This window comes from Pelophylax lessonae (genome assembly GCF_965119305.1).
Source record: "Pelophylax lessonae genome assembly, chromosome: 5".
Classification (NCBI taxonomy): Eukaryota; Metazoa; Chordata; class Amphibia; order Anura; family Ranidae; genus Pelophylax; species Pelophylax lessonae.
In genome coordinates, this window is record NC_138772.1 from 343,132,945 (window position 1) to 343,158,985 (window position 26,041).

General features: G+C 50.4%; 1 protein-coding gene across 1 annotated transcript in view; it reads right to left on the reverse strand.

Moving 5' to 3' along the window:
* Positions 1-26,041, reverse strand: part of NUP153 (nucleoporin 153) — a gene marked incomplete at its 3' end in the record, with an annotated part of 225,693 nt that overhangs the window by 182,745 nt on the left and 16,907 nt on the right. Inside the window, exon 2 of the mRNA XM_082258966.1 lies at positions 14,435-14,657. Within this exon, the coding sequence (XP_082115092.1) occupies positions 14,435-14,657 (223 nt within the window). The remainder of the gene's footprint in view (positions 1-14,434; positions 14,658-26,041) is intronic.

Sequence of the window (26,041 nt, forward strand, 5' to 3'; positions counted from 1 at the left end):
GGAGTCTCTGGCATTCGGTGTGCTTAGCGGGATCGCGGACAGCACTCTCAGTGCTACTAGATCCTGAACCAGTCCATTTTTTGCTTTATATGACCTTTTAACGAGTGTAATGTGTATTGTTTTGTGCAAATAAATTTATGTCAAAAACGGTATCACGCTATGGAGGAGCTTTTTGTTTTATCATCCATATACTATATGTGAGAGGAGGTGGTTTGCAGCAGCCAGTAATACCGGGAGGAAGCAGTCTAAATTTATTCATGCGTTTTCAGCCTATTCCATGAGAGTGGTTAGGCATGGTTCTCTGGCGAGTGTGCATTTTGGCCATATTCCCCCAGCACTGGTGGTGGTGACATCTTTTGGTGGACTGTATTGGCACCGACAAGACCCTCTTCACACTGATTTATAACAAAAGACTTTCTAGCGCTGTATTTTTACAGACTTTTATTTTATCCGTTTTTTGCTATTTATATGCTATTATAGCACTTTATGATAGGAGGGTTATACCATCCTTGTGCTACTGAAGTTCTATAGAAATTTTGAGATTTTCTGTGATGAATTTTACTTGTATACAATGTATACAAGTATAATTTGTATACAAATTAATAAATGGGTAAAACGGACACCTAAAGTCCGTAACTTACCTAAGCAAACCTAATGCCCATGTGTCTATAGGCACCAACAATGTATCCTTAGATACTTGATGCTGAGGGCACGGTGGTGCATAAAAGCTATCAGGTTCACGTCCCTGTAAATGGAGCCCAGGACCGAAAGTGACTGGCCAGAAACCTGCTTCCTCATCTCGTATTATACAAGCCAGAACACAAGCCCTGAGTCCCAGTCCCTCATCTCAAATGGGAAGAATGCTTAGCATCACTGTAAAGGAGTCGCAATACTAAATATAGGACCGGCCCAAGGGACCTGCGAATCCCAAGGGGGTTGAGCCTGGGTAGGTCAAAGATAATGCAGCCGAAAAGGGAGCCCCAGACTACACTGTCAGTCAGGAAGGTGGTCCAGGGGGCATAAAGGATATACAGTCGTGCTCAAAAATTTGCACTGGCAGAAATCATGACATTCTGGCATTGATATTGAAAATATGACTGATACAAAAATTCTATTTTTTTTTTTGCAAGAACTTACCGTAAAATTCTTTTCTCCAAGTCCTGACAGATGCAGTCACTTCATAGTTTCACAGGAGTAGGCTAGACAGTGAAACTTCATAGGAAAACTTTTCACTACACACCTTTAGGGGCTGTCCCTTCAGATCAGATATTACCCCAGACACATCATGCTTACTAATCCGTTTCGTAGCAAGCAGTGAAGGAAAACACAACCACCCTCAAAATAGAGGGGCGGGGGCTGCGTCTGTCAGAGGACTCAGAAAAGAACTTTACGGTAAGTTCTTACAAAAAACGGAATTTTTGTAAAATCTTACCTGTAAAATTCCTTTCTCTGAGTCCTCCGACAGTCGCCGCCTCTTCATATTCGTCACATATGGGTATTAGACTTTGCTCCGAAGGAGTAGCTAGGCAACAGAATATGTTAACATTAAAGCTTTTAACATATCCCACCCTCAAGGGGTGGTCCCCTCAGTCAATACCCTCCTACTTCCTGCAACCATATCTCAGTTTTAGTGGAATAGCAGTAGAGTATACAACCAAACCCCAAAAGAGGGGCGGGGGCGGCGACTGTCGGAGGACTCAGAGAAAGGAATTTTACAGGTAAGATTTTACAAAAATTCCGTTTTCTCTTACGTCCTCCGACAGTCGCCGCCTCTTCATATTCGTCACATATGGGGACGTCCCAAAGCAGTGCAAACATGAGGGGTGGGAAACGCAGCCGCGCCGAAAGGCAACGCAGTCTCCGCATCAAAGAAAGGAACCTTACCAAAGGAAGGAACCCAGCTGGGCAACAGGAAAAAACAGGTGCTCAACAGGAGCAACAACCCAGGAAAAGACAAATAACCAGGGGATAAAAAACTTATCCCAACAGCCAGTGGTCCCCACAAGGGACCCTAGGGAATCGCCGCACTAAGAACCTTGCGGCCAAAGGAAGCATCCGCCGATGCCTGAACATCTACTTTGTAGAATTTTGTGAAAGTGTGCACGGTCGACCAAGTCGCCGCCTTACACACCTGGGCTACAGAAGCCCCATGACTACAGGCCCAAGACGTACTCAGAGATCTAGTAGAGTGCGCCTTCACAGGCACAGGGGGAACCTTCCCCTGCAAAGCATAGGCCTGTTCAATGGTCTTCCTGATCCATTTGGCGATGGTAGAGGCCGACGCCGCCATGCCCTTCCGAGGACCCTCTGGAAGAACAAACAAGGAATCCGTCTTTCGAAAAGACTCAGTCGATTTAAGGTAAACCCTTATCGCCCGAACAACATCCAAAGAATGTAATCTCACCTCCTTTGGATGTGTAGGCTTCGCGCACAGCGAAGGCAAGACAATATCCTCATTAAGATGGAATTCCGAAACTAGTTTCGGAAGAAAAGAAGGATTAGGTCGCAAGACCACCTTATCCAAATGAACAACCAGATACGGAGACTTGCAGGACAAAGCTGCCAGCTCCGACACTCTGCGAGCCAAAGTGATCGCAACCAAAAAGGCGACCTTTTTGGACAACAGACAACGAGATCTCCCTGATCTGTTCAAAAGGAGCATGTTGCAACACAGATAGAATGAGATTCAAGTCCCAAGGTGGCAGAGGATCCCTCCTAGGGGGAACCAGATGCCGCACACCCTGAACAAAAGTGCCAACCAAGGAGTTGGAGGCCACGGGATGTTGAAACAGAACGGCCAGCGCAGACACCTGACCCTTTATCGTAGCCAGCGCCAAAACGCTGATCGACACCCGTTTGAAGGAAGGACAGCACTCGGGAAACCGAGTACGTGCGGGGAGAAAATCCCCTGGACTCACACCAAGCAAAATAGGCCTTCCAAGTACGGTAATAAACCTTCCCCGAGGAAGACTTCCTCGCGTTGATCAAGGTATGAACGACCTCTGGGGAGAGACCCTTCTCCCTCAGGACCTCGGTCTCAACAGCCAGGCCGTCAAAGCCAGCGACTGTAAAGCAGGATGGTATATTGGACCTTGAGACAGGAGATCGTCTCGAAGAGGCAGACGCCACGGGGTGTCGACCGCCAGATTCACGAGGTCTGCGTACCAGGACCGGCGAGGCCAGTCCGGTGCCACAAGAATCACCGTGCTGCGTTCCGAGTGTAACCTGCGAAGGAATCTGGACAGCAACTGAATCGGTGGAAACGCGTACATCAGCCTGTACTGATGCCACGGGGCCACTAACGCGTCCGACGCGTCTGCCCGAGGGTCGCGCGTCCTCGCCACGAACCTTCTCACCTTGTTGTTGAGACGAGACGCGAACAGGTCCACATCTGGAAGACCCCACTTCGCGCACAACATCTGGAAGACAGTCGGGTGGAGAGACCATTCCCCCTGATCCAGGGTCTGGCGACTCAGATAGTCTGCCTGCCAGTTCTCCACCCCCGGAATGTGAACCGCCGTTATCGCCGGGACATGAGCCTCGGCCCAAGACAGAATGTCGGCCACTTCGAGCCGCTCGGGCACTCCTGGTGCCCCCTTGGTGGTTGATGTAGGCCACCGCCGTGGCATTGTCCGTCTGCACCCGAACCGGGCAGCCCTGCAGCCGGTCCGTCCAGCGATGAAGACAGATTTATCGCACGCAATTCCAGAATGTTGATTGGAAGGGAGGACTCCCCCTCCGACCAAGTCCCCTGGGCGGACAGAACGCCCAGGACACCACCCCAGCCCGACAGGCTGGCATCCGTGGTGATCACCGTCCACGAGATCGGGGGCAAGTCGTTTCGTCCTGACACCATCGGGGACTGGAGCCACCACAGAAGGTCTCTTCTGGTGCGATGACTCAACGAGATTTGAAGATCCAGAGATTGAGGTCGCCCGTCCCACATGGACAGGATCTCCGCTTGGAGACCCCGCGTGTGAAACTGGGCGAAGGGAATCGCCTCGAAGGCCGAGACCATCAATCCCAGACATCTCATGCACGTCCGCAGAGACGAGTGCGGAACGGCCCTGAGGGACCTGACTTCCTCCTGAAGAGTTCTGAGTTTGTCTTCCGGCAGGAAGACCTTCGCCTGCACCGAGTCCAGAATCATTCCCAGGTAGGGAAGACGAACCGACGGACTCAGCGTCGACTTTGGAAAATATATCGTCCAACCAAACTCCTGCAGAGTTTGCATCGTGACAGACAGGTCCTTCTCCAGACCCTGGCTGGTCGCAGACCGAACCAGAATGTCGTCCAGATACCCCAGGACAGAAATGCCCTGGGCCCTCAACAATGCCAGAACCGGTGCAAGCACCTTGGTGAAGACCCGCGGAGCCGAGGCGAGACCAAAAGGCAACGCCACGAACTGGTAGTGATCCTCCGCAATGGCAAATCGAAGGTACCTCTGGTGACCCTCGAAAATGGGGATGTGAAGATACGCATCCTTCAAATCGATGGAGGCCATGAATTCCCCCGGAACCAGGGCAGCCACCACCGATCGCAGGGATTCCATGCGGAACTTGCGAACCCGCACACAGCGGTTCAGAGCCTTCAAGTCCAGAATTGGACGAACCTTGCCCTCCTTTCTGGGCACGGTGAACAGATTGGAATAAAACCCCCGAAATCTGTCCCGATGAGGCACCGGAACTACCACTCCCTGAGCCCTCAGGTCCCGCACCGCCAGGTGCAGGTCCCGTAAACGCTCTGGAGACAGTTGAAGATTTGAGGGAAAAAATCTGCTCTCCGGCCGAGAGAGAAACTCGATCTTGTAACCAGATCGAACGATCTCCTGAACCCATCTGTCCCGCACACGGGCCAACCAGGGTTGAAGAAAACCGAGCAAGCATCCCCCCACCCCAAAATCTGGGTGAGGGCGCCCCTTCAGGCCGCACTGTTATGGGCTGCGGATCCGGATTGACCGGACTTCTGTTTACCAGACCAGGGCTTCTTCTGAGAGCCTTGACCTTTGAACGGTTTGCCCTTGTAGTGCGACCGAAAGGCACGAAAGGACCCCTGAGGGGGCCGAAAATTAGCATGCTTCTTCCCAGAAGCCCCCTTAGCCTTGGGGAAATGGGGCAAGAGAGTGCTCTTACCTCCGGTGATCCCCTTAATCAACACATCCAAGGACTCCCCAAAAAGGCGAGACCCATCATAAGGCAGATTGGCTAAGGTCTTACGTGAAGACTGGTCCACCGACCAACATTTCAACCAAACCAGGGGGCGAGACAACACCGCCACGCCGTGCACACGTGCAGCCAACGGAACTAGGTCCAAGTCCGCATCACACAGATACATGACACCCTGGTGGATTTGATCCACCATATCCAGGGTCGCCGGCGAGGCCAAATCGGCCACTAGGACGCGCCTAAGCATCTGCGTCCAACTTGCGATCGCCTGGGCCGCCATGAGAGAAGCAAACAGAGCCTTAAGCATAGAACCCGTAACAGAATAAGTATGACGGGCAAGAGACTCCAATCTCCTATCCGTGGCATCACGGAACACAGGGGAATCCTCTGCAGGAATCGCAGTGGATTTGTTTAAAACCGCAATTGCGTGATCCACTGGGGGAGGCACACACCACCTTTCATCAGTGGAAGGCGAGAAAGGATAACGCAGCTTGAACCTACTTGGTACAGCAAAAGGTTTGCGCAGATTGCGCCATTGTTCCTTAACAGCACGCTGAAAATCATCATTGCAGGGAAAAACCTGCGGCGTCCTGCGTTTTCTCTGCGTCCCATAAGCCGCCAAGGCAGCGGGGGGACACACTTCATCCTGCAAACGCAGCGTTTGCTTTATGGAAGCAATCAATTCATCCATGATTGCAAGCTCTTCAGGCGAGCCAGGGGGAGAATTATCAACGCCTTCAACTTCAGCCTCCACCTCGGACCCCACTAGATCCAGGGAGGAGCGGGACCCCGATAAGGAGGCCCCCGCCATAACAGCCCCACCACCTTCACCCTCAGAATCAGAGGAAAGAGCAACTCTGGGTCTTTTAGTAGATTGAGCAGCCACCAGCATCTGCACCTGAGCAGCAAGGCCAGCCACAATAGTGGCTAAATCCCCCCCTGGGGGGGAAACAGCGGTCCCCTGGCTTTCCACCAAGGCGGTAGGAAATTTGCCCTCCTGAGAATCCATTGCCCCTATAACAAATGCCGGATAATAAAGGGTTAACTGCCCCTTTAATCAAGCGCGGCGAGCGCAGCCCACCGCACCACACACAAGCACAATGAGACCCCCACAGGGACAATAAAACTGACACAGGCAATGGATAGGAAGGATATAACCTGAGGAGACCCTCGCCGCTGCTGCTGCTGCCTCGATCGGTGTTCCTGGAGAAGAGGAAGTGATGCTGCCAGGGCGCTCTATGAAAGCCTATGGGAGGCTACAAGAAAATGGCCGCCATGCATGTAGAACATGCGGCCGGAGCGAGTGTAGGCAAAATGGCGCTGTTTGGCGCCGAAACCGCCGCTCCACAGTACAGTAATGCACACATGTCATCCATGTATAAAAAAACATGTCAGATCACCGCAGCGATCGCTGTATAATGCCCAAACATGCCACAAAACATGCCCCACAGCACACAGCTTCTCACACTGACAAGGCTGACACACACAGTGTCACACAGCTCCCCCCCCCCCCCCTTGCAGCCCACAGCATGCAGCCGAGAGATAGGGAGACAAACAGTGTGAATAGAGGCAGGTTACACAGTCCCAGACTGACACCCCCCAGACAGACAGGTCCCCACATAAATACACTTACCTCACAGTGGCGTGGGGGACCCGCACAGGCGAACAAGCCGCTGCACATGAGGCAGGGAGAGTCGCATACAAGACGCACAGAATGGGGTTAAGAAACCGCACAGCGTCCAGTGAGGTAGCCACCTCACCAATCATCCCTGCACCGAACAGGGATGGGTCGTTCACTGTGCCAGGAGCGTTACCTGGCTGAACGCTCGATGGCAGGCTGGGAAGCCACTGACCCACGACCTGCGACCAGGGGGGGATCAGCCCGAGACCCAGCCCGCATGATCCTCTTCATCCGAAGAACTAACGCTGACAAAAAGAACAGCTAAGTAAAGGTAGAGAGAAAACTCAAACAAAAAATCAAAAAAGAAGAAAGAGTCTGGGGCAGAAAGCCCCAGCACAGAGAGAGCCAGCCACTCCTGACAAGCTAGACATTAAAACTGAGATATGGTTGCAGGAAGTAGGAGGGTATTGACTGAGGGGACCACCCCTTGAGGGTGGGATATGTTAAAAGCTTTAATGTTAACATATTCTGTTGCCTAGCTACTCCTTCGGAGCAAAGTCTAATACCCATATGTGACGAATATGAAGAGGCAGCGACTGTCGGAGGACGTAAGAGAAATTCTATTTTCTCTTATGTCCTCAAACTGACGCTGGCACTTCATAGTTTCCTCACAAATGAAACGTCCCACAGGCATGAGGGGTGGGAAGAAACGCAACTAATCCAGGCCAGTAAAAAAAAAAAAAAAAAAAAAAACAGCCAACGGGAGCTCAACCAACAGGAGCTAACCCCAAAACAAAAATTCACCCCACAAAAGAGAAAACCAAGTTTCTTCAGCAAACCGCAGCCTGCAAAACTTTGCGGCCAAAGGAAGCATCCGTGGATGCCATCAAATCAATCTTGTAGAATTTTGTGAAAAAGTGTGCCCGGACGACCAGGTCGCGGCTTTACACACCTGAGCCACAGAAGCCTGATGGCAGAAGGCCCAAGAGGCACTCATAGCTCCAGTAGAATGTGCCCTCACAGGGAAAGGCAGAACCTGACCCTCAAGTGAATAGGCCTGAACAATAGACTGTCTGATCTATGTGGAAATGGTTGCAGCTGACGCAGCCGAACCCTTACGAGGTCCCTCTGGAAGGACAAACAGGGAATCAGACTACTAAAATGATTCTGTGGCCGACAGGTAAACCGTGACCACATCCAGCAAATGCAAAGCAAATTCCTTAGGATGCTTGGGCTTCGCACAAAGCGAAGGCAAAACGATATCCTCATTGAGGTGGAAGGCAGACACCACCCCAGGGAGAAGGGATTTGTTGGTTTGCAGAACAACCTTATCCCTATGAACAACCAGATAAGGCGACCCGCAGGACAGAGTAGCCAATACAGACACTCTGCGAGCAGAGGTGATAGCCCCCACAAAAGCAACTTTCTGGGACAATACAGGCAGAGAGACTTCACGAGTATCCTCAAAGGGAGGTCGTTGCAAAGCGGACAAAACCAAATTCAGATCCCACGGAGGCAAGGGATCTCCTTGGAGGAGCAGCCCTTGAATAAAGGTGCGAAGCAGGGAATTAGTCGCCAAGGGATGCTGGAAGTAAACTGCCAAGGCCGACACCTGACCTTTGATCGTGCCCAACGCCAATCGTTGGTCTACACCTTTCTGCAAGAAAGCGAAGACCCTCGCCCCCCAAAAAAGAGCGAGGATGCAACCCCTGCGACTCACACCAGGCAATGGACGCATTCCAGATACGATTATAAATCTTTCTGGAAGTAGCCCTCCGAGCAAGGTAGGAGGCACTGCATCGGAGAGACCTCTGTCAACACCTGACCTTCAACAGCCAAGCCATTAAAGCCAGAGACTGTAAAGCCGGATGGAAAATTAGCCACCTCCTTGGCTGCCCGGGCACTCCTGTTGCCCCCTTGATGATTAATGTAAAACCACAGCCGTGGCATCATTGGACTGCACCCGAACCAGGAGATCGTGCAGTCAAGGTGTCCAATGGAGCAGGCAGAGTTTGATCACCCTGAGCTGCAGGACATTGAGCGGTAAGGAAGGGATCAGCAGATCACCCCACAGGGTCAGGCGAGAACCCGCTCTCAACAGGAAATCATCCAGATACCTGAGAATTGCAATCCCTTTGTGCAGGAACAAGACCAACACCCCGGTCAAAGTCTCGGCGAAGACTCAGGATTCTCGGGCACCGGGAACAGGGGTGAACAAAAAACCCTGAAAGCTTTCCTGCCCAGGAATCTGCACCACCACCCCCTGTGCAAGTGGAGCCCGCACTGCCTCTAAGGGACCCCACAAACAATCCGGAGACATGGCTGAAAGAACCTGCCGGGCGACACCGAATTAAGGTCCTGAACCCCGAACGAATCAGTTTGTGAACCCATGAGTCCCAAACTAGAGACGCCCAGGGTCCCGGAAGGCAACGTAGACGTCCCCCCACCCCCGAATCGGGTGAGGGTGTCCCATCATGCAGAGGAGGAATCGTCCGCTGAACCGGACTGGCTAGGAACAGGCTCATCCGACCAAGCCTTCTCGTCCTCTGAACGGCTCTTTTTCCTGCGCCCCTGAGGCACGAAAAAAAGCCCTCTGTGAGCCTTGAAGGAAGGTCCCCACTTACCTTGTGGCGCCATACCTTTCGCGGATTGGGGGAGAAGAGTATTCTTACCCCCGGTTAGACCCTTGATTAGCTAATCCAAGGAGTCACCAAAAAGACGTTTCCCCCCCCCCCCAAAAAAAAAAGGGAAGATCAGACACGGCCTTCTTAGAATCCTGATCCACCAACCAGCTCTTCAGTCACACCATGCGGCGAAAGGAGATCCCCACCGCAAATACTCTAGCGACCAGGGGAGCCTCGTCCAGGGCCACATCACACAGATAGGCCACAGCCTGGGCCATCTGGTCCGTGAGCTCAATGAGAGTTGGTGCCAGCAAATTGCTTTTAAGCACCTTAATCCAGTCCGCAACCGCCTGAGAAACCAGTACGGAGGTGAACACAGGCTTAAGGAGCGAGACCGCCACCAAGTGTAGGTGGCGTGAAAGCGATTCCATGCGCCTGTCCACCGGGTTCTTAAACACTGGGGAGTCTTCCACTGGCACTACAGTGGACTTGTTCAACCGAGAAAGTGTGATCCACCGTAGGCGATACTGTCCAGCGATTGGAAACAGTCTGCAAAGGGATAACAGCACTGAAAACGTTTGGGCACTGCCAGCATGTGCCTAACGCGCCGCCATTGCTTGTTCACGATTTCGTGAAACTCCTCGGGGCAGGGGAAAACCTGGCCCGACTTCTGGGCTTTGCGGGAGCCAAAGACAACCCGCTTTCCTGACTGTGTGGGCTCATCATCAATGGGCAAAGTCTCCCTGACTGAGCAAACTAGTGCTTCAACCAGAGCGCGTTCCCGCGCTGCAGCGGAGGAGGACTCACCCTCCTTGCCGTCTGAGTGTGAGGACAGAGATCCCTCAGGGAGGGCAGTGTCTGTGGCAACCACATTAGGCTCTGAATCAGAAGACTGAGAGGGCATTGGTCTTTTTTGAACAGCAACTTGTGACATGACAAGATCTACTTTGGACGCCAAAGTTTCTATGGCTGCAGACAGAGGCTAGGGAAGGCGATCGGGATGACCCGGATGCACAAACAAGATTAGTGGGGAAATTTTCAATCTGGGACTCCATATTAGCAATTTACAAAAAAAGGTGCACTGGCCCTTTAACCGGTTGCCGACCGCCGCACGACTATATACTGCAGCGGTCAGCCCCGGCCAGGCAGAGTGACGTATCGGTACGTCACTCGCCTGTCACTGACTTGCGAGCCTATCGCGGGCGGGCGCGCGCCCGCCGAGGCGCGCGCCCGCCGCGGCTCGTTCACAGGCAAGTCAGTGCGTGTGACCGGCGGACTCGATGTCCGCCAGTCACACTGCGATCGCTCCTGTGAAGGGAGAAAGACAGAGCAGCTTGTGTAAACAAGCTGCCTGTCAGTTCTCCCTGTGTAAAAGTAAAGATCTGACCGTTCTACTATGTAGAACGGTGGATCTTTGCTTTTACACCAATAGGAATGTCCCTACACAGTAGAAAGCACGCCCCTAGGACACACTTAACCCCTCCCTGTCCAATAAAGTTAACCCCTTCCCTGCCAGTGTCATTTTTGCAGTAACAGTGCATATGTATAGCACTGATTACTGCAGTAATGTCACTGGTAACCCCAAAAGTGTCAAAAATGTCAGTCAAGGGTCCGATCTGTCCGCCGCAATGTCGCAGTACCGAAAAAAAAAAAATCGCAGATCGCCGCCATTACGCGTTAAAAAAAAAACACCAAAAATGACAAAAATCTTTCTTTGTTAGTAAACGCGATAACTTTTGCGCAAACCAATCAAAATACGCTTTTTGCGATTTTTTTTACCAAACATAGGTAGCATAAAAGAAATTGGCCGAAAAATTTTAAAAAATTTTGATTTTTACTTTTTTTTTTGGGGAATTTCATATAAAAAAATTTGAAAAATATTGTTATTTTTGCAAAATTTACGCTCTTTTTTTGTTTATAGCGCGTGATCAAAAAATCGCACAGGTGATCAAATACCACCAAAAGAAAGCTCTGTTTGTGGGAAAAAAAGGACGTCAAATTCGTTTAGGTACAGCGTCGCACGACCGCGCAATTGTCCGTTAAAGTCACGCAGTAAAAAATCGCAAAAAAAACCCTGGTCCTTTAGCAGCCAAATCCTCCGGGGCTTAAGTGGTTAAATTTGCAATTGCAGTCCGCACCGCTAAACCGCTGGAGTCCCCCTTTAGTTAGCAGATAAACTGATAGAAGCTAAATGTGTCTGGATAGTGCCCAAAAAGGACGCAAGACCCCCTTACTGTAGCAGAGAAAATCGATCAGCCACCGCTCTCCAGACTGTCTGTAAAAAGTAAAACTGACTGGGAGGAAGTGACCAAAACATCAGTAGAGGCTGAAGTGCTGCAGCCTGGTTGCCCACACCTAAAATGAAGGCCGAAAACAGCGCCAGCGATCAGGAGCCCAGGGAACAAGGCCACGCGGTAATCCACCACAGGGAACCCCCCAGGACAAGGTACTAGTCATACACCCCCCCCCCCCCAGGTGTTAGACGCCACAATAGTGCACCCGGCGGGAGCAGGGAGGGCAGGACCTATCCTGATTCCTGACAGGCCAGGGGGACCTCACAGAGACCGCAGCTCTGACATCCCCAGGAGTGGGCCCACATCACCCCCACAGATGACTGTCCCAGGGACACAGGGGGCATAGCATCACTCGCCATACCATGGACTGTGGGGCTCCGCTCCGATACAGCTCGCCTCCCACCCCGAGTAGGGGTGCTGTCAGCCAAGAGGGGTATGCTGCAACTCAGGGCGTTCTAGGTTGATGCATCCCGGCGAAAGTGCTCTTCGCAGGCTCGTCCCCATCGGTCGGGGCACCATCGTGGCAAGGCCTGGGCGGACCACAACCTGCTCACGTTTGTTGGCCAGGTTGGGAGACCATAAGGATCTAGATTATCCAGTGCGAAACCCCAGCCCGGCTGTCGCTTGTAGCACACGAGGAGGATCCCCCTGACACTAACTAGCGATAGTGAGTAAAGAAAAAAATAAAATAAACATTTCTCAAAGAAAAAGAAAAACTGAGACCGGAGTCCCAGCAGGGAAACTAGGTCCTACTCCTAAGCTAGGCAGCAAGAAACTGATTAGTAAGCACGACGTGTCTGGAGTAAGGTCTGAAGAGACGGCCCCTAAAGGTGTGTGTAGTGAAAAGTTTTCACTGCCTAGCCTACTCCTGTAGAGGGCGCATTACCCATTTGTGAGGAAACTAAGTGGCTGCGTCTGTCAGAGGACGCAAGAGAAAAAAAAAAAAAAAAAAACTAACTACTTCTGGACCAGTCCTTTTTCTGACACTTCTTGTTTCACAAGTCAAAATCATTTTTTTTGCTAGAAAATTACTTAGAACCCTCAAACATACATAAAATGGAGATTGTGGCAATATTTTTTAATCACACCGTATTTGCCCAGCGGTCTTCCAACCACAATTTTGTTTTGGGAAAAAATTATTTTAAATTAAAAAGTAAGAACACAGTAAAGTTAGCCACTTTGTTTCTATAACGTGAAAGATAATGTTAAGCCCAATAAATAGATACTCAAGATGTCATGCTTCAGAACTGCGCACGCTCGTGGAATGGCAACAAACATTGGTACTTAAAAATCCCCATAGGCAACACTTTAAAAATTTCTACTTTAGAGTTACAGAGGAGATCTATGGCTCAAATTATTGCTCTCGCTCCAACAATCACGGAGATACCTCACATTTAGTTTGAACACGTTTGCTTCTGTGTGCGAGCAAACGGGGAGCTTTAATATTTTATTTCCTATTTTAGCTTTTATTTTTACACTTCAAAATTTTTTATCACTTTTATTCCTGTTACAAGGAATGTAAACATCCCTTGTAACAGAAATAAGCATGACAGGACACCTCTAATGTGAGATCTGGGGTCAAAAAGACCGCAGATCTCACATCTACACTAAAAAAGAAAAAAAAAAAAAAGTCTTTCATGATGAAAAAAAAGGGCTCTTTAAAATCCGTTGCTAGGAAGCAACGTATGAAGTTGCTCTGGTCCTCCAAGGCCATAGAGTCGAGTGAGGGCCATCTTGCCCTCACTTAACTTCCTGCCTGAGGAGACAGCAGAGCAGATCGTTTTCCCCGCTACTGGCGGGTCTGGCAAGCGAGGAAAACGACCGGAAATCGGCGGGAAGGGGGCACCTCTCCGGCCACCCAGAAGGGTGATCCCGTGGCAAATTTGCTGCTGGGACCACCCTTATGTTAAACTGGACTGCCCATAGTTAAAAAAAAAAAATACAGGGGTTATGGCAGCTCTCTGCTGCCAAAACCCTGGTATTTAACGACAAAGTACAGATGTAAAACTGCGACGGGCGGTCCGTAAGTGGTTAAGGATGATGATCATATGAAGCGCTTTTTTTTTTTTTTTAATTATAATATCACATAGCGGTTTGGCTCCTTTTTAAAATTTAACAGAAATCACCCAAATGGCCCTGATCAAAGGTTTCCATCCTCTGAAATGTTAGGCCTTGATACAGAAACACAAGGTGACACCCACAGGTAAAAATGGCAATTAAAAGGTTCAATTCCCACATCTGTGGCTTTTGAAATTGCAATCAGTGCCTGTGTATAACAGGTTTGTTAGCTCTCACATAGATGCACTGAGCAAGATACTGAGTCATGCGGAGAAGAAAAGAACTGTCAAAAAGACCTGTGTAACAAGGTAATGTTAAAGACAAAAAGCTATAAAAAGGATATCCAAAACTTTGAATTTGCCAGTGATTACTGTTGAATCATCAAGAAGAGGAAAATTCTGAGAGCTCTTTATACCAAGCCAAGGTCAGATAGACCAAAAAGATTGCACCCAAAACTGCCAGAAAAATTATTCGGGATATAAAGTGTGGTGTGGTTATTTCAAAGGAGCACAATACAATACTTGAACACAAATGAGCTGCATTGTCAAGTTGCCAGAAAGAAGCCAGTTGTGGTACCTCGTTATCACACAGTTATTTTAGTTGATTTTAAAAGCCCTAGTGACAGCATCCCTTGGAGGGTATAGCAACATTTTATGTGTCATGCAGACTCACCAGACTGGATCCTAACAGGTTCTGGGGCACCCCTGACAAAATGTGGGAGACTCTCATCATCTTCAAAATGGTCATTTTCAACATCATTCTGTGTTTCCACTTGCTCCTCTGGTTCATTTGTGTGCCGAGCAACCTCATGCACCTCGTCCACGCTGTTAAAATAATTTTGTAACCAAGTTGGAACTATGCTCTTTACTGTATCTTTAACTCGGCTAATGATACCCTGTAGGTTGGGAGAGAAAAAAATAAATAAAAAGTTTGCGTATATCCTTTACAAAATTACAGGTTGTATTCACATAGTTGCAGACATACATTAGAAAACATTAAATATTCACTTACTATAAAACAAAAAGGGTGCAAACAAAGATCCACTATATATTATATAATTTCTGCAATGGATACTGATAAGATTCCATTTCTTATCAAATAAGGAAGGATCTGAATATTTTTAAAATAAATCTGTCTCATTAAATGTTTCTTTATCAAAAAGCCCAAATAGTTTTCTAGGAACAAATCGGATATTTCCTGTTACTTTGGAGAGATATTCTTATGTCCTGATTTGTCTCAGTGAAAGGAAAATGCAGGCAATGTCAACCGAAAGACAGGGGTAAATAAGGAGAGAAAAAAAAAAAAAAAAAAAACAGGATTTTTGTAAGAATTTACCATAAAAGCCTTTTCTCTGAAATACATTGACAGACGCAGCTCTTCTGCTTCTTAGACCATTGGGTTAAGCTGCCCCCTACAGTAGTAGTACTAGGCAGGAAATAAAAAAAAAAAAAAAAAAAGTTTGCCACACCTGTCCCTATAGGCATAACCTCACACAACCTGCTCCAGCATACGAGTTTCGTTGGAAGCAATGAGAAGACACAAACCATCCCCATATCAGAGGGGCGGGTGCTGTGTTTGTCAATGGACTTCAGAGAAAAGGATTTTATGGTACGTTCTTATAAAAATCCAGGTTTCTCTATCGTCCATTGGCAGATGCAGCTCTTATGCTTCTTAGACCATTGGGACATCCCAAAGTACTGTAGGCATGAGGGGTGGGGAGAACAAACCAAATAGTTAACGTAAACGCCAAAGGCTAAACTTAGCCAACTGGTTAACATGAAGCTCAACCAGGAACATGAAAGAAAAACCCCCTAAAGAGAAACAAAAGTCTCTTTAAACAGCAGCCTGCAAATCCTTGCAGCCAAAAGGATGCATCCGAAGATGCCAACAAATCTACCTTGTAGAAATTTGTAAAATGTGTGAACAGACGACCAAGTCGCTGTGTTACAAATTTGCACTACTGAGGCCTGATGGCGAAAAGCCCAAGAGGCACTCAGTGCTCTAGTAGAATGCGTCTTCACAGGGAAAGGAGGAACCAGTAAAGACAAAAAGAGCATCGGATTTCATAAAAAAACTCAGTGACCGTCAGGTAAACCCTGATCGCCCTAACCACATCAGAGTGCTAAGCAATTTCCTTGGGATGCTTAGGGTTAGGACAGAGTGAAGGCAACAATGTCTTTATCGAGATGGAAATCAGACTCCCACCCCAGGGAGAAAAACTGAATTTTTGTAAAATCTTACCTGTAAAATTCCTCCGACAGGCGCCGCCTCTTCATATTCGTCACTATGGGGTTATTGACCTTTGCTCCGTAGGAGTAGCAAGGCAACAGAATATGTCAATATTAAAGCTTTTAACATATCCCACCCCCAGGGGGTGGTCCCCTCAGTCAATACCCTCCTGCTTCCTGTATCCATACCTCAGTTTCAGTAGAATAGCAGTAGAGTACACAAACAAACCCCAAAAGAGGGGCGGGGGCGGCGACTGTCGGAGGACTCAGAGAAAGGAATTTTACAGGTAAGATTTTACAAAAATTCCGTTTTCTCTTACGTCCTCCGACAGTCGCCGCCTCTTCATATTAGTCACTATGGGGACGTCCCAAAGCAGTGCATACATGAGGGGTGGGAAACTCAGCCGGGCCTAAGGCAACGCAGTACCCACAGCAGAAAAAAAGGAACCTTACCAAAAAGGAAGGAAACCAGCTGGGCAGCATGAAAAAAAAACTTGCTCAACAGGAGCAACAACCCAGGAAAAACAAATAACCTAGGGACAAGAAAACATCCCAAACAGCCAAGGGCCCAAAAACAAGGGACCCTAAGGCACTGCCGCACTAAGAACCTTGCGGCCAAAGGAAGCATCTGTCGATGCCTGAACATCCACTTTGTAGAACTTTGAGAAGGTGTGAACGGACGACCAAGTCGCCGCCTTACACACCTGAGCCACAGAAGCCCGATGATGACAGGCCCAAGACGTACTCAGAGATCTGGTAGAGTGCGCCTTCACAGGCATAGGGGGATCTTTTCCCTGCAAAGCATATGCCTGTTCAATGGTCTGTCTGATCCATTTGGCGATGGTAGAAGCCGACGCCGTCATGCCCTTCCGAGGCCCCTCTGGAAGGACAAATAGAGAATCCGTCTTGCGAAAGGATTTAGTCGATGACAGGTAAACCCTGATTGCCCGAACATCATCCAAGGAGTGTAAATCCACCTCCTTTGGATGTTCAGGCTTCGCGCAAAGCGAAGGCAAGACAATGTCCTCATTGAGATGAAATTCCGAGATCCTCTTCGGAAGAAAAGAAGGGTTAGGTCGCAAGACCACCTTATCCAAGTGAATCACCAAATACGGAGACCTGCAGGACAAGGCTGCCAGCTCCGACACTCTGCCAGCCTAAGTGATCTCCACCAAAAAAGCGACCTTCTTGGACAACATGGACAACGAGATCTCCCTGATCTTTTCAAAAGGAGCATGTTGCAACACGGACAGAACAAGGTTCAAGTCCCATGGAGGCAAAGGCTCCCTCCTAGGAGGGACCAGGTGCCACACCCCTTGAACAAAAGTGTTAACCAAGGGGTTAGACGCCACAGGGCGTTGAAAAAGAACGGCCAGCGCAGAAATCTGACCCTTAATCGTGGCCAACGCCAAACGCTGGTCCACACCCGTTTGAAGGAAAGACAACACCCTAGACACCGAGTATGAGCGAGGGGAAAACCCCCTGGACTCACACCAGGCAAAATAGGCCTTCCAAGTACGGTAGTAAACCTTCCCCGAAGAGGTCTTTCTAGCGTTGATCAAAGTGTGAATGACCTCAGGGGAGAGACCCCTATCCCTCAGGACCTCGGTTTCAACAGCCAGGCCGTCAAAGCCAGCGACTGTAAAGCAGGATGGAATATAGGTCCCTGAGACCAGAGATCTTCTCGAAGAGGCAGACACCATGGAGCGTCGACCGCCAGATTCACGAGGTCTGCGTACCAAGACCGGCGAGCCACTAACGCGTCCGACGCGTCTGCCCGAGGATCGCGCGTCCTTGCCACGAACCTTCCCACCTTTTTGTTCAGACGAGACGCGAACAGGTCCACATCCGGAAGACCCCACTTCGCGCACAACATCTGGAAGACATCCGGGTGGAGTGACCATTCCCCCTGGTCCAGGGTCTGGCGACTCAGATAATCCGCCTGCCAGTTCTCCACCCCCGGAATGTGAACTGCCGTTATCGCCGGGACGTGCGTCTCGGCCCAAGACAGAATGTCGGCCACCTCCCGAGCCGCTCGGGCACTCCTGGTGCCCCCTTGGTGGTTGATGTAGGCCACTGCTGTGGCATTGTCCGTCTGCACCCGAACCGGACGGCCCTGAAGCCTGTCCGTCCAACGTCGAAGGCAGAGATTTATCGCCCGCAATTCCAGAATGTTGATCGGAAGGGAGGATTCCCCCTCCGACCAAGTACCCTGGGCGGACAGAACGCCCAGAACACCACCCCAGCCCGACAGGCTGACATCCGTGGTGATCACCGTCCACGAAAGCGGACGAAAAGACTTGCCCCCCGACACCGCCGGGGACTGTAGCCACCACAGAAGATCCCTTCTGGTGCGAGGACTCAACGAGATCTGAAGATCCAGAGATTGTGGTCGCCCGTCCCACCTGGACAGGATCTCCGCTTGGAGACCCCTCGTGTGAAACTGGGCGAATGGAATTGCCTCGAAGGCCGAGACCATCAGTCCCAGACACCTCATGCCCGTCCGGAGGGAGGAGCACGGAACGTCCCTGAGGGACCTGACTTCTTCCTGAAGTGTCCTGAGCTTGTCTTCCGGCAGGAAGACCTTCGCCTGAACAGAGTCCAGAATCATTCCCAGGTAAGGAAGACGAACCGACGGGCACAGCGTCGATTTTGGAAAGTTTATCGTCCAACCAAACTCCTGTAGAGTTTGCATCGTGACGGAGAGGTCTTTTACCAGACCCCGACTGGTCGCAGACCGAACCAGAATGTTATCCAGATACCCCAGGACCGAGATGCCCTGGGCTCTCAAAGCCAGAACCGGTGCAAGCACCTTGGTGAACACCCGCGGAGCCGAAGCGAGACCAAAAGGCGCCGCCACGAACTGGTAATGATCCTCCGCAATGGCGAATCGAAGGTACCTCTGGTGACCCTCGAAAATGGGGATGTGAAGGTACGCATCCTTCAAATGGATGGATGCCATGAATTCTCCCGGAACTAGAGCAGCCACCACCGAGCGCAGGGATTCCATGCGGAACTTGCGAACCCGCACAAAGCGGTTCAGAGCTTTTAAGTCCAGAATCGGACGTACCTTGCCCTCCTTTCTGGGCACAGTGAACAGATTTGAATAAAACCCCCGAAATCTGTCCCGATCAGGCACCGGAACCACCACTCCCTGAGCCCGCAGGTCCCGCACCGCCAGGTGCAGATCCCGCAAACGCTCCGGAGACAGTTGAAGATTTGAGGGAAAAAATCTGCTCGCCGGCCGAGAGAGAAACTCGATCTTGTAACCCGACCGAACGATCTCCTGAACCCACCTGTCCCGAACGCGGGCCAGCCAGGGTTGAAGAAAACCGAGCAAACGTCCCCCCACCCCAGAACTGGGTGAGGGCGCCCCTTCAGGCCGCATTGTTATGGGCAGCAGACCCGGACTGGCCGGACTTCTGCTTACCTGACCACGGCTTCTTTTGGGAGCCTTGACCTTTGAAGGGTTTGCCCTTATAGTGCGACCGAAAGGCACGAAAGGACCCCTGAGAGGGTCTAAACGAAGCATGCTTCTTACCTTGAGCAACCTTAGCCTTGTGAGACTGGGGCAAGAGCGTGCTCTTACCCCCAGTGATCCCCTTTATCAGCGTATCCAAGGATTCGCCAAAAAGGTGAGATCCCGTATAAGGTAGATTAGCTAGAGTTTTGCGAGAAGATTGGTCCACAGACCAACATTTCAGCCAAATCAAGCGGCGTGTCAACACCGCCACGCTGTGCACACGTGCAGCCAAAGGGACTATATCTAAGTCCGCATCACACAAATACATGACACCCTGATGAATTTGATCTACCATAGCCAACGTTGTCGGCGGGGCAGAATCAGCCACCAGGACGCGCCTGAGCACCTGCGTCCAATCCGCGACAGCCTGAGCTGCCATAAGGGAAGCAAAAATAGCTTTTAGCCTGGAACCGGTAACCGAGTAAGTATGGCAGGCAAGAGACTCCAGCCTCCTGTCCGTGGGATCCCGGAACACCGGGGTATCCTCTGCCAGAATCGCAGTAGATTTATTCAAAACTGACACCGCGTGATCCACCGGAGGCGGCACACACCAACGTTCATCAGTGGCGGGTGTGAAAGGATAACGCCGCTTGAACCTACTCGGCACAGCAAAAGGCTTCTTTATATTGCGCCATTATTCACTAACAGCGCGCTGAAAATCCTCAGTGCAAGGAAAAACCTGCGATGATTTGCGTCTCCGCTGCATCCCATAAGAGGCCAGGACGGCAGGAGTACATGGTTCATCCTGCAAATGCAGTGTTTGTTTGATAGAAGCAACCAATTCATCCATGATTGCAAGCTCTTCAGACGAGCCAGGGGGGGAATCATCAACCCCTTCAACCTCTGCCTCCCCTTCCGACCCTACAAGGTCCAGGGACGAACGGGACCCCGATAAGGGGACCCCAGCCATAGCAGCCCCATCACCATCGCCCTCTGAATCAGAGGAAATTGAAACTCTGGGCCGTTTTGTGGATTGAGCAGCCACAAGCATCTGCACCTGAGCAGCTAGGTTAGCCACAATGGTAGCCAAATCGCCCCCCTCGGGGGGAAGCAGCAGCCCCTTGGCCCCCCATTAAAGTGGGAGGAAATTTGCTTTCCTGAGAATCCATGCCCCAAAAGTTTGCAGGGAAAAAAAAAAGGGGGTACTGCCCCTTTAAGATCGCGGCGAGCGTAGCCCACCGCACACACACCGACCCCCACAGGGAGAAGTACAAAACGTAGGCAAGGAATACAGGAATAAGGAAGGTAAACCTGGAGAGATCACTCAGGCTGCTGCATTGATCGCTGTTCTCAGGGTAAAGGAAGTGATGCAATACTGACCGCTCCTATAAAGCCTATGGAAGGCTACACAAAAATGGCCGCTGGAGGAGGACTGCAAAGGCAGAGATCATGCAGCGCTGACATGTGGCCTGAGCGACCGCCGCCAAAATGGCGGCGCTTGGCGCCAAAAACGCCGCTCTCCCCACACAGTATCGGCCACCATAAGCCTGCTGCAATAAAATGGCGGACCGCAGCAGCGGTCGCCGCAAGTATGCCCACAAACATGTCTCACATCATGCCCCACAGCATACAGCATGTCACACAGAAAAAACACACAGCCTGTTACACAAAACATGGCAGGAGAGCCCCCCCCCCCCCCCCTTGCAGCCCACAGAAAGCAGCAATCCAAACAGGGAGCCCAATAGTGTTTACAGACATGCAGGGTTACACAGTCCCAGACTGACACCCACTAAACAGACAGGTCCCCACATAGAGTACACTTACCTCCTGAATGGTGTGGAGAGCCCGCCCAAGCGATCAAGCCACTGCACAGAGGACAGGGAGAGTCGCAGCCAGGACGCAATAGAACTGCGGTGCGAAACCGCATGGCGTCCAGTGAGGTAGCCACCTCACCGCAGCATCCCTGCAGCGAACAGGGATGGGGCGTTCACACATGCCAGGAAAAAACCTGACTGAACGCTCGATGGCAGGCTGGGAAGCCACTGGCCCTGAGCCCCGGAAAACCAGGGAGGCCAGCCCGAGACCCAGCACCGCACGATCATCTTCATCAGAAGAACCTAACTAGTGCTGAAAAATAAACAGCTAATAAAAAGGAAGAGAAAAAAAACTTCAAATAAAATCAAAAGAGAAAAGAAGCTGAGACTGAAAAGCCCCAGCACAGAATCAGCCAGCCTACTCCTGAGCTAAACAATTGAAACTGAGGTATGGATACAGGAAGCAGGAGGGTATTGACTGAGGGGACCACCCCCTGGGGGTGGGATATGTTAAAAGCTTTAATATTGACATATTCTGTTGCCTAGCTACTCCTACGGAGCAAAGGTCAATAACCCCATAGTGACGAATATGAAGAGGCGGCGACTGTCGGAGGACATAAGAGAAAGACTGATTAGGATCTGAATATTTTTTAAATAAATCTGTCTCATTAAATGTTTCTTTATCAAAAAGCCAAAATTGTTTTTTGGTGTCTCAGCATTTGTAAAAAAAAAAAAAAAAAATGCTGTCAAAAAGACAGATTAGGTCAGAGTAACAAACTCTGTGGACAACTAAATAAGGCAGACAGGGCCGCACCTCCAACTCAAGATACTCTACGGGCAGAAGTAATCGCCACCAGAAAGGCAACCTTCTGGGATAAAGAAAGCAGAGAAACCTCCCTAATGTTCTCAAAGGAGGCTTTTGAAAAACAGACACGACCAGATTGCTAACCCACAGAGGCCACAGGGATCTCCTCGGGGGAGCCAGACGATTCACCCCCTGAATAAACGTGCAAATCAAGGCATTAGCAGCCAACGGATGTTGGAATAAAATAGCCAAGGCCAAATCTTGGCCCTTGATAGTGCCCTGGGCCAACCACTGCCCAACCCCTTTTTGTAAAAAGGCAAAAGCGATTCACACCATGAAATGTACAACTTCCACATACAATGATAAATCTTTCTAGCCTTCAACAGGGTAGGAATATCAAATTTAGAAAGATCCCCATCTCTCAACACCTGCCCCTCAACAGCCAAGGCGTTAAAATGAGCGACCATAAAAGCAGGATGGAAGATCGGTACCTGGGACAGCAGATCCCCTGCCCTCAGAGAAAGTTTCCACAGAGGATCAGCAACCATTTTTACAAGGTCTGCGTACCAAGACCAACGAGGCCAGTCTGCTCTGGAGCCACCTGAACGACCGGAATTCCTTCCACCGCCACACTGCGGAGAAGCCTTGGCAAGAGTTTTAATCGGAGAAGCATAGATCAGTTGATACTGGCTCAAAGAAGCCACTAAGGCGTCCGTGGCGTAGGCCACAGGATTCCAAAACCTGGCCACAAACCTAAGGACTTTTTGTTGAGGCGAGACGCAAACAGGTCTACCTCCAGAGTTCCCCACCAGACACAGGATGAAACCCCTCTGGATGAAGGGACCATTCCCCTTGATCCAGCACCTGACAACTCCGGAATGTGGACTGCGGAAAGAGCTGGAACATTGTATCCCGCCCATACCAGACCTTCGGTCACCTTCTTGGCCGCCAGGACACTCTTGGTGCCCCCTTGATGATTGATGCAAGCCACAGCCATGGCATTGTCCGATTGGATCTGAACCAGAGAACTGAGTAGCCGATTCGTCCAGTGGATCAGGCAAAGCTTGATTGCTCTGAGCTGCAGAATATTGTTCAGTAAGGAAGACACCTCTGTTGACCAGGTCCCCTGGGCACAGATCTTTTCCAGCACTCCACCCCAGCCCGACAGGCAGTGCCTGTGATGACCACTGTCCAAAACAGAGGTAGGAAGGACCTGCCCACAATGCTGGCAACTGGATCCACAAGGAGAGAGCAGACCTCGTGAGTCGGCTCAAGTGTATCATTTTGTCTAAAGACTGGATCCCTGTTCCATCTGACAAGAATCTCCTTTTGCAGAGGTCTCGAGCGAGACTGAGCAAACGGAACCGCCTCGAAGGTTGATACCATCAGATGCAGGACTCTCGTTCAAGTCCGTAGTAAGGACAGATCTGTTTCCAACAGCAACCGTATCGCTCCCTGCAACTTCTGAAGTTTTTCCAGGGGAAGAAAGACCCTGGCCAAGGCGGAATCTAGAGTCAGCCCTAGATAATCCAACCTCACTGAAGGGGTCAGAGCAGATTTAAATTGGTAGTCCACCCGAATTCCTGAAGGGTCTGAACTGTAATCGACAGGCCGCCCAACAGAGCCGAGTGAGAGACCACTCAATAGGGGAACGTCCAGATATCCCAGGATCGCAATCCTTTTTGGCACAACAAAGCCAATACTGGAGTCGGTACCTCAGAGCGGAGGAGAGACCAAAGGGTAACGCCACAAATTGAAAATGCTCCTCTGCCACCGAAAAGAGGGGGGGGGGAAGAAAAAAAAAAAAAAAAAAAAAAAAAAAAAAAAAAAAAAAAAAAAATCGCTGGTGTCCCCCATAGATGGGGATGTGTAGATACGCATCTTTGATACCGATGGAGAAAATCCCCCTGATTTAAAGACCCTACCACCCATCAAATGGATTCCATTCGAAACTTCTGCACCCGCACAAAGCGGTTCAGAGCTTTCAGGTCCAGGATTGGACGCACCTTGCCCGCTTTTCTGGGCACCGTAAACAGGTTTGAACAGAAACATTGAAAGTGTTCCTGCGGAGGAACCGGCACAATCACTCCTTACGCAAGGAGATCCTGCAAACGATCCGGAGACAGGCGAAGATTTGACTGAAAGAAGCTGTCCACCGGATCCATTCGATCTTATACCCGGAACGAATCCGTTTGTGAACCCATTTGTCGTGAATGAAGTCCAGGGTTCCTGAAAGAAGCGCAGCTGTTCCCGCACCCAAGAAAGGGGTGAGGGCGACCCTTAATGCTGAAGAGGACTTGTATGTAGAACCGGACTGGCTAGTCTTGGCCTTGCCTGACAATGGCTTCTTAGCCCCTCCAGAAACGCTGAACAGCTTACGGAAAAAACGTCTGAGCGGTGAAAGAAGGCCCCCGCTGACTATGGGGTGCCTTAACTTTGGAGGATTGAGGAAGAAGAGTACTCTTCCCACCAGTTAGACCTTTGATCAACTCATCCAGCCAGTAGCTAAATAATCCCTCTACCAGGAAAGGGAGATCTGTTGAGGCCTTCCAGGAAGCCTGGTCTGCCATCCAGCTCTTCAACCAAACCATGCGTCTTATGGCAATCCCAACAGCCGACACTCTGGCCACCAGATGAGCCGCATCAAAGGACGCATCACACAGGAACACCAGGGCCTGGGCCATCTGGTCCATAAGTTCCATCAGTGCCAGGGAAACTAAGTCAGCATCTAGGTTCCCCTTAAAAACCCTTACCCATTCCATAACCATCTGATACCAAGAAAGACACCGGTTTCAGGATTGAACCCGCCAACACAGGAAAGTGGCGGGAAAGGGATTCCACCCGCCTGTCCACGGGGTCCGAAAACACCAGGGAATCTTCCACAGGCACTATAGTAGATCTGTTCAACCTGAAGACAGGGTGAGCCACTTGAGGCGGTACCATCCAATGGTTCGAAACCGTCTCTGCAAAGAGATAACGGCATTTAAAACGCTTAGGCACTACTAGCACGTACTTGATGCGCCACCATTGTTCATTAACAATATCATGAAAATTCTCGGGAAAACCTTGCCCGATTTTTGGGTTTGGAGTGAGCCAAACGACACCCGTGTCCCTGCCAGTGTGGGCTCATCTGCCATTTTTAAAGTTTCCCTTACTGAAACAATCAGGGCTTCCACCAAAGCGCATTCCCATGCTGCAGCTGAAGAGGACAGGTCCTCTTCACCATCCGATTGCGAGGACAGCGATCCATCAAGGATGGGGGCGTCCATGGCGACCATATCTGCCTCTGAATCAGAGGACCCCACCGATGACGGCGAAGGCAGCGGCCGTTTTCAGCTATTAACCTTTTTCATCACAAAATCGACCTTGGTTGCCAGTGCTGCTGAAATCGCAGCCAGCAACTGCGATCAGGAATGTCCGGTAGTCGCACTAAGGGGGTCTGAGAATGAAACCACTGCATTCTCTGCCCTGGGACCCCCACCAGACTCTAGGTCCAGACAGGGGGGAATGGGAGTTGGGGAAGCCCAGCTTAGAGAGGGATTTTAAGGATGGGGAGGAGGGAACCTGCAGGTCCAACCGTCCCTGGGAGGTCACCCGCGTCCACCCCAAAGAAAACCACTAAAAAGGGGGGGGGGGGACTGTACTTACCCTTCCATGGTGCAGGTAACACTCCAGACAGAACTCCTCGCCACTGAAGTAGGGGAGCGATTGACCAAGGGACAGCTGCGACTCAGACCCAAGCCCTGTTGTATTTGACCCTGCGAGATGTTTAACTCGCAGACCAGCCTCTGTCCGTGAGGCTATGTCACAGCCAACCTAGCTGCGGTCTGCACGCGCTCACTGGCTGGCCTGGGGAGACCACTGGATCTAGATTATCCAGCCTGGCAGTTGATTGTAGATCTCCCGAGAGAGAACAAAAAAGATGCCAGGAAGGAGAAAAAAAATTGCTAGAACCAGAGGTCCCAGCTG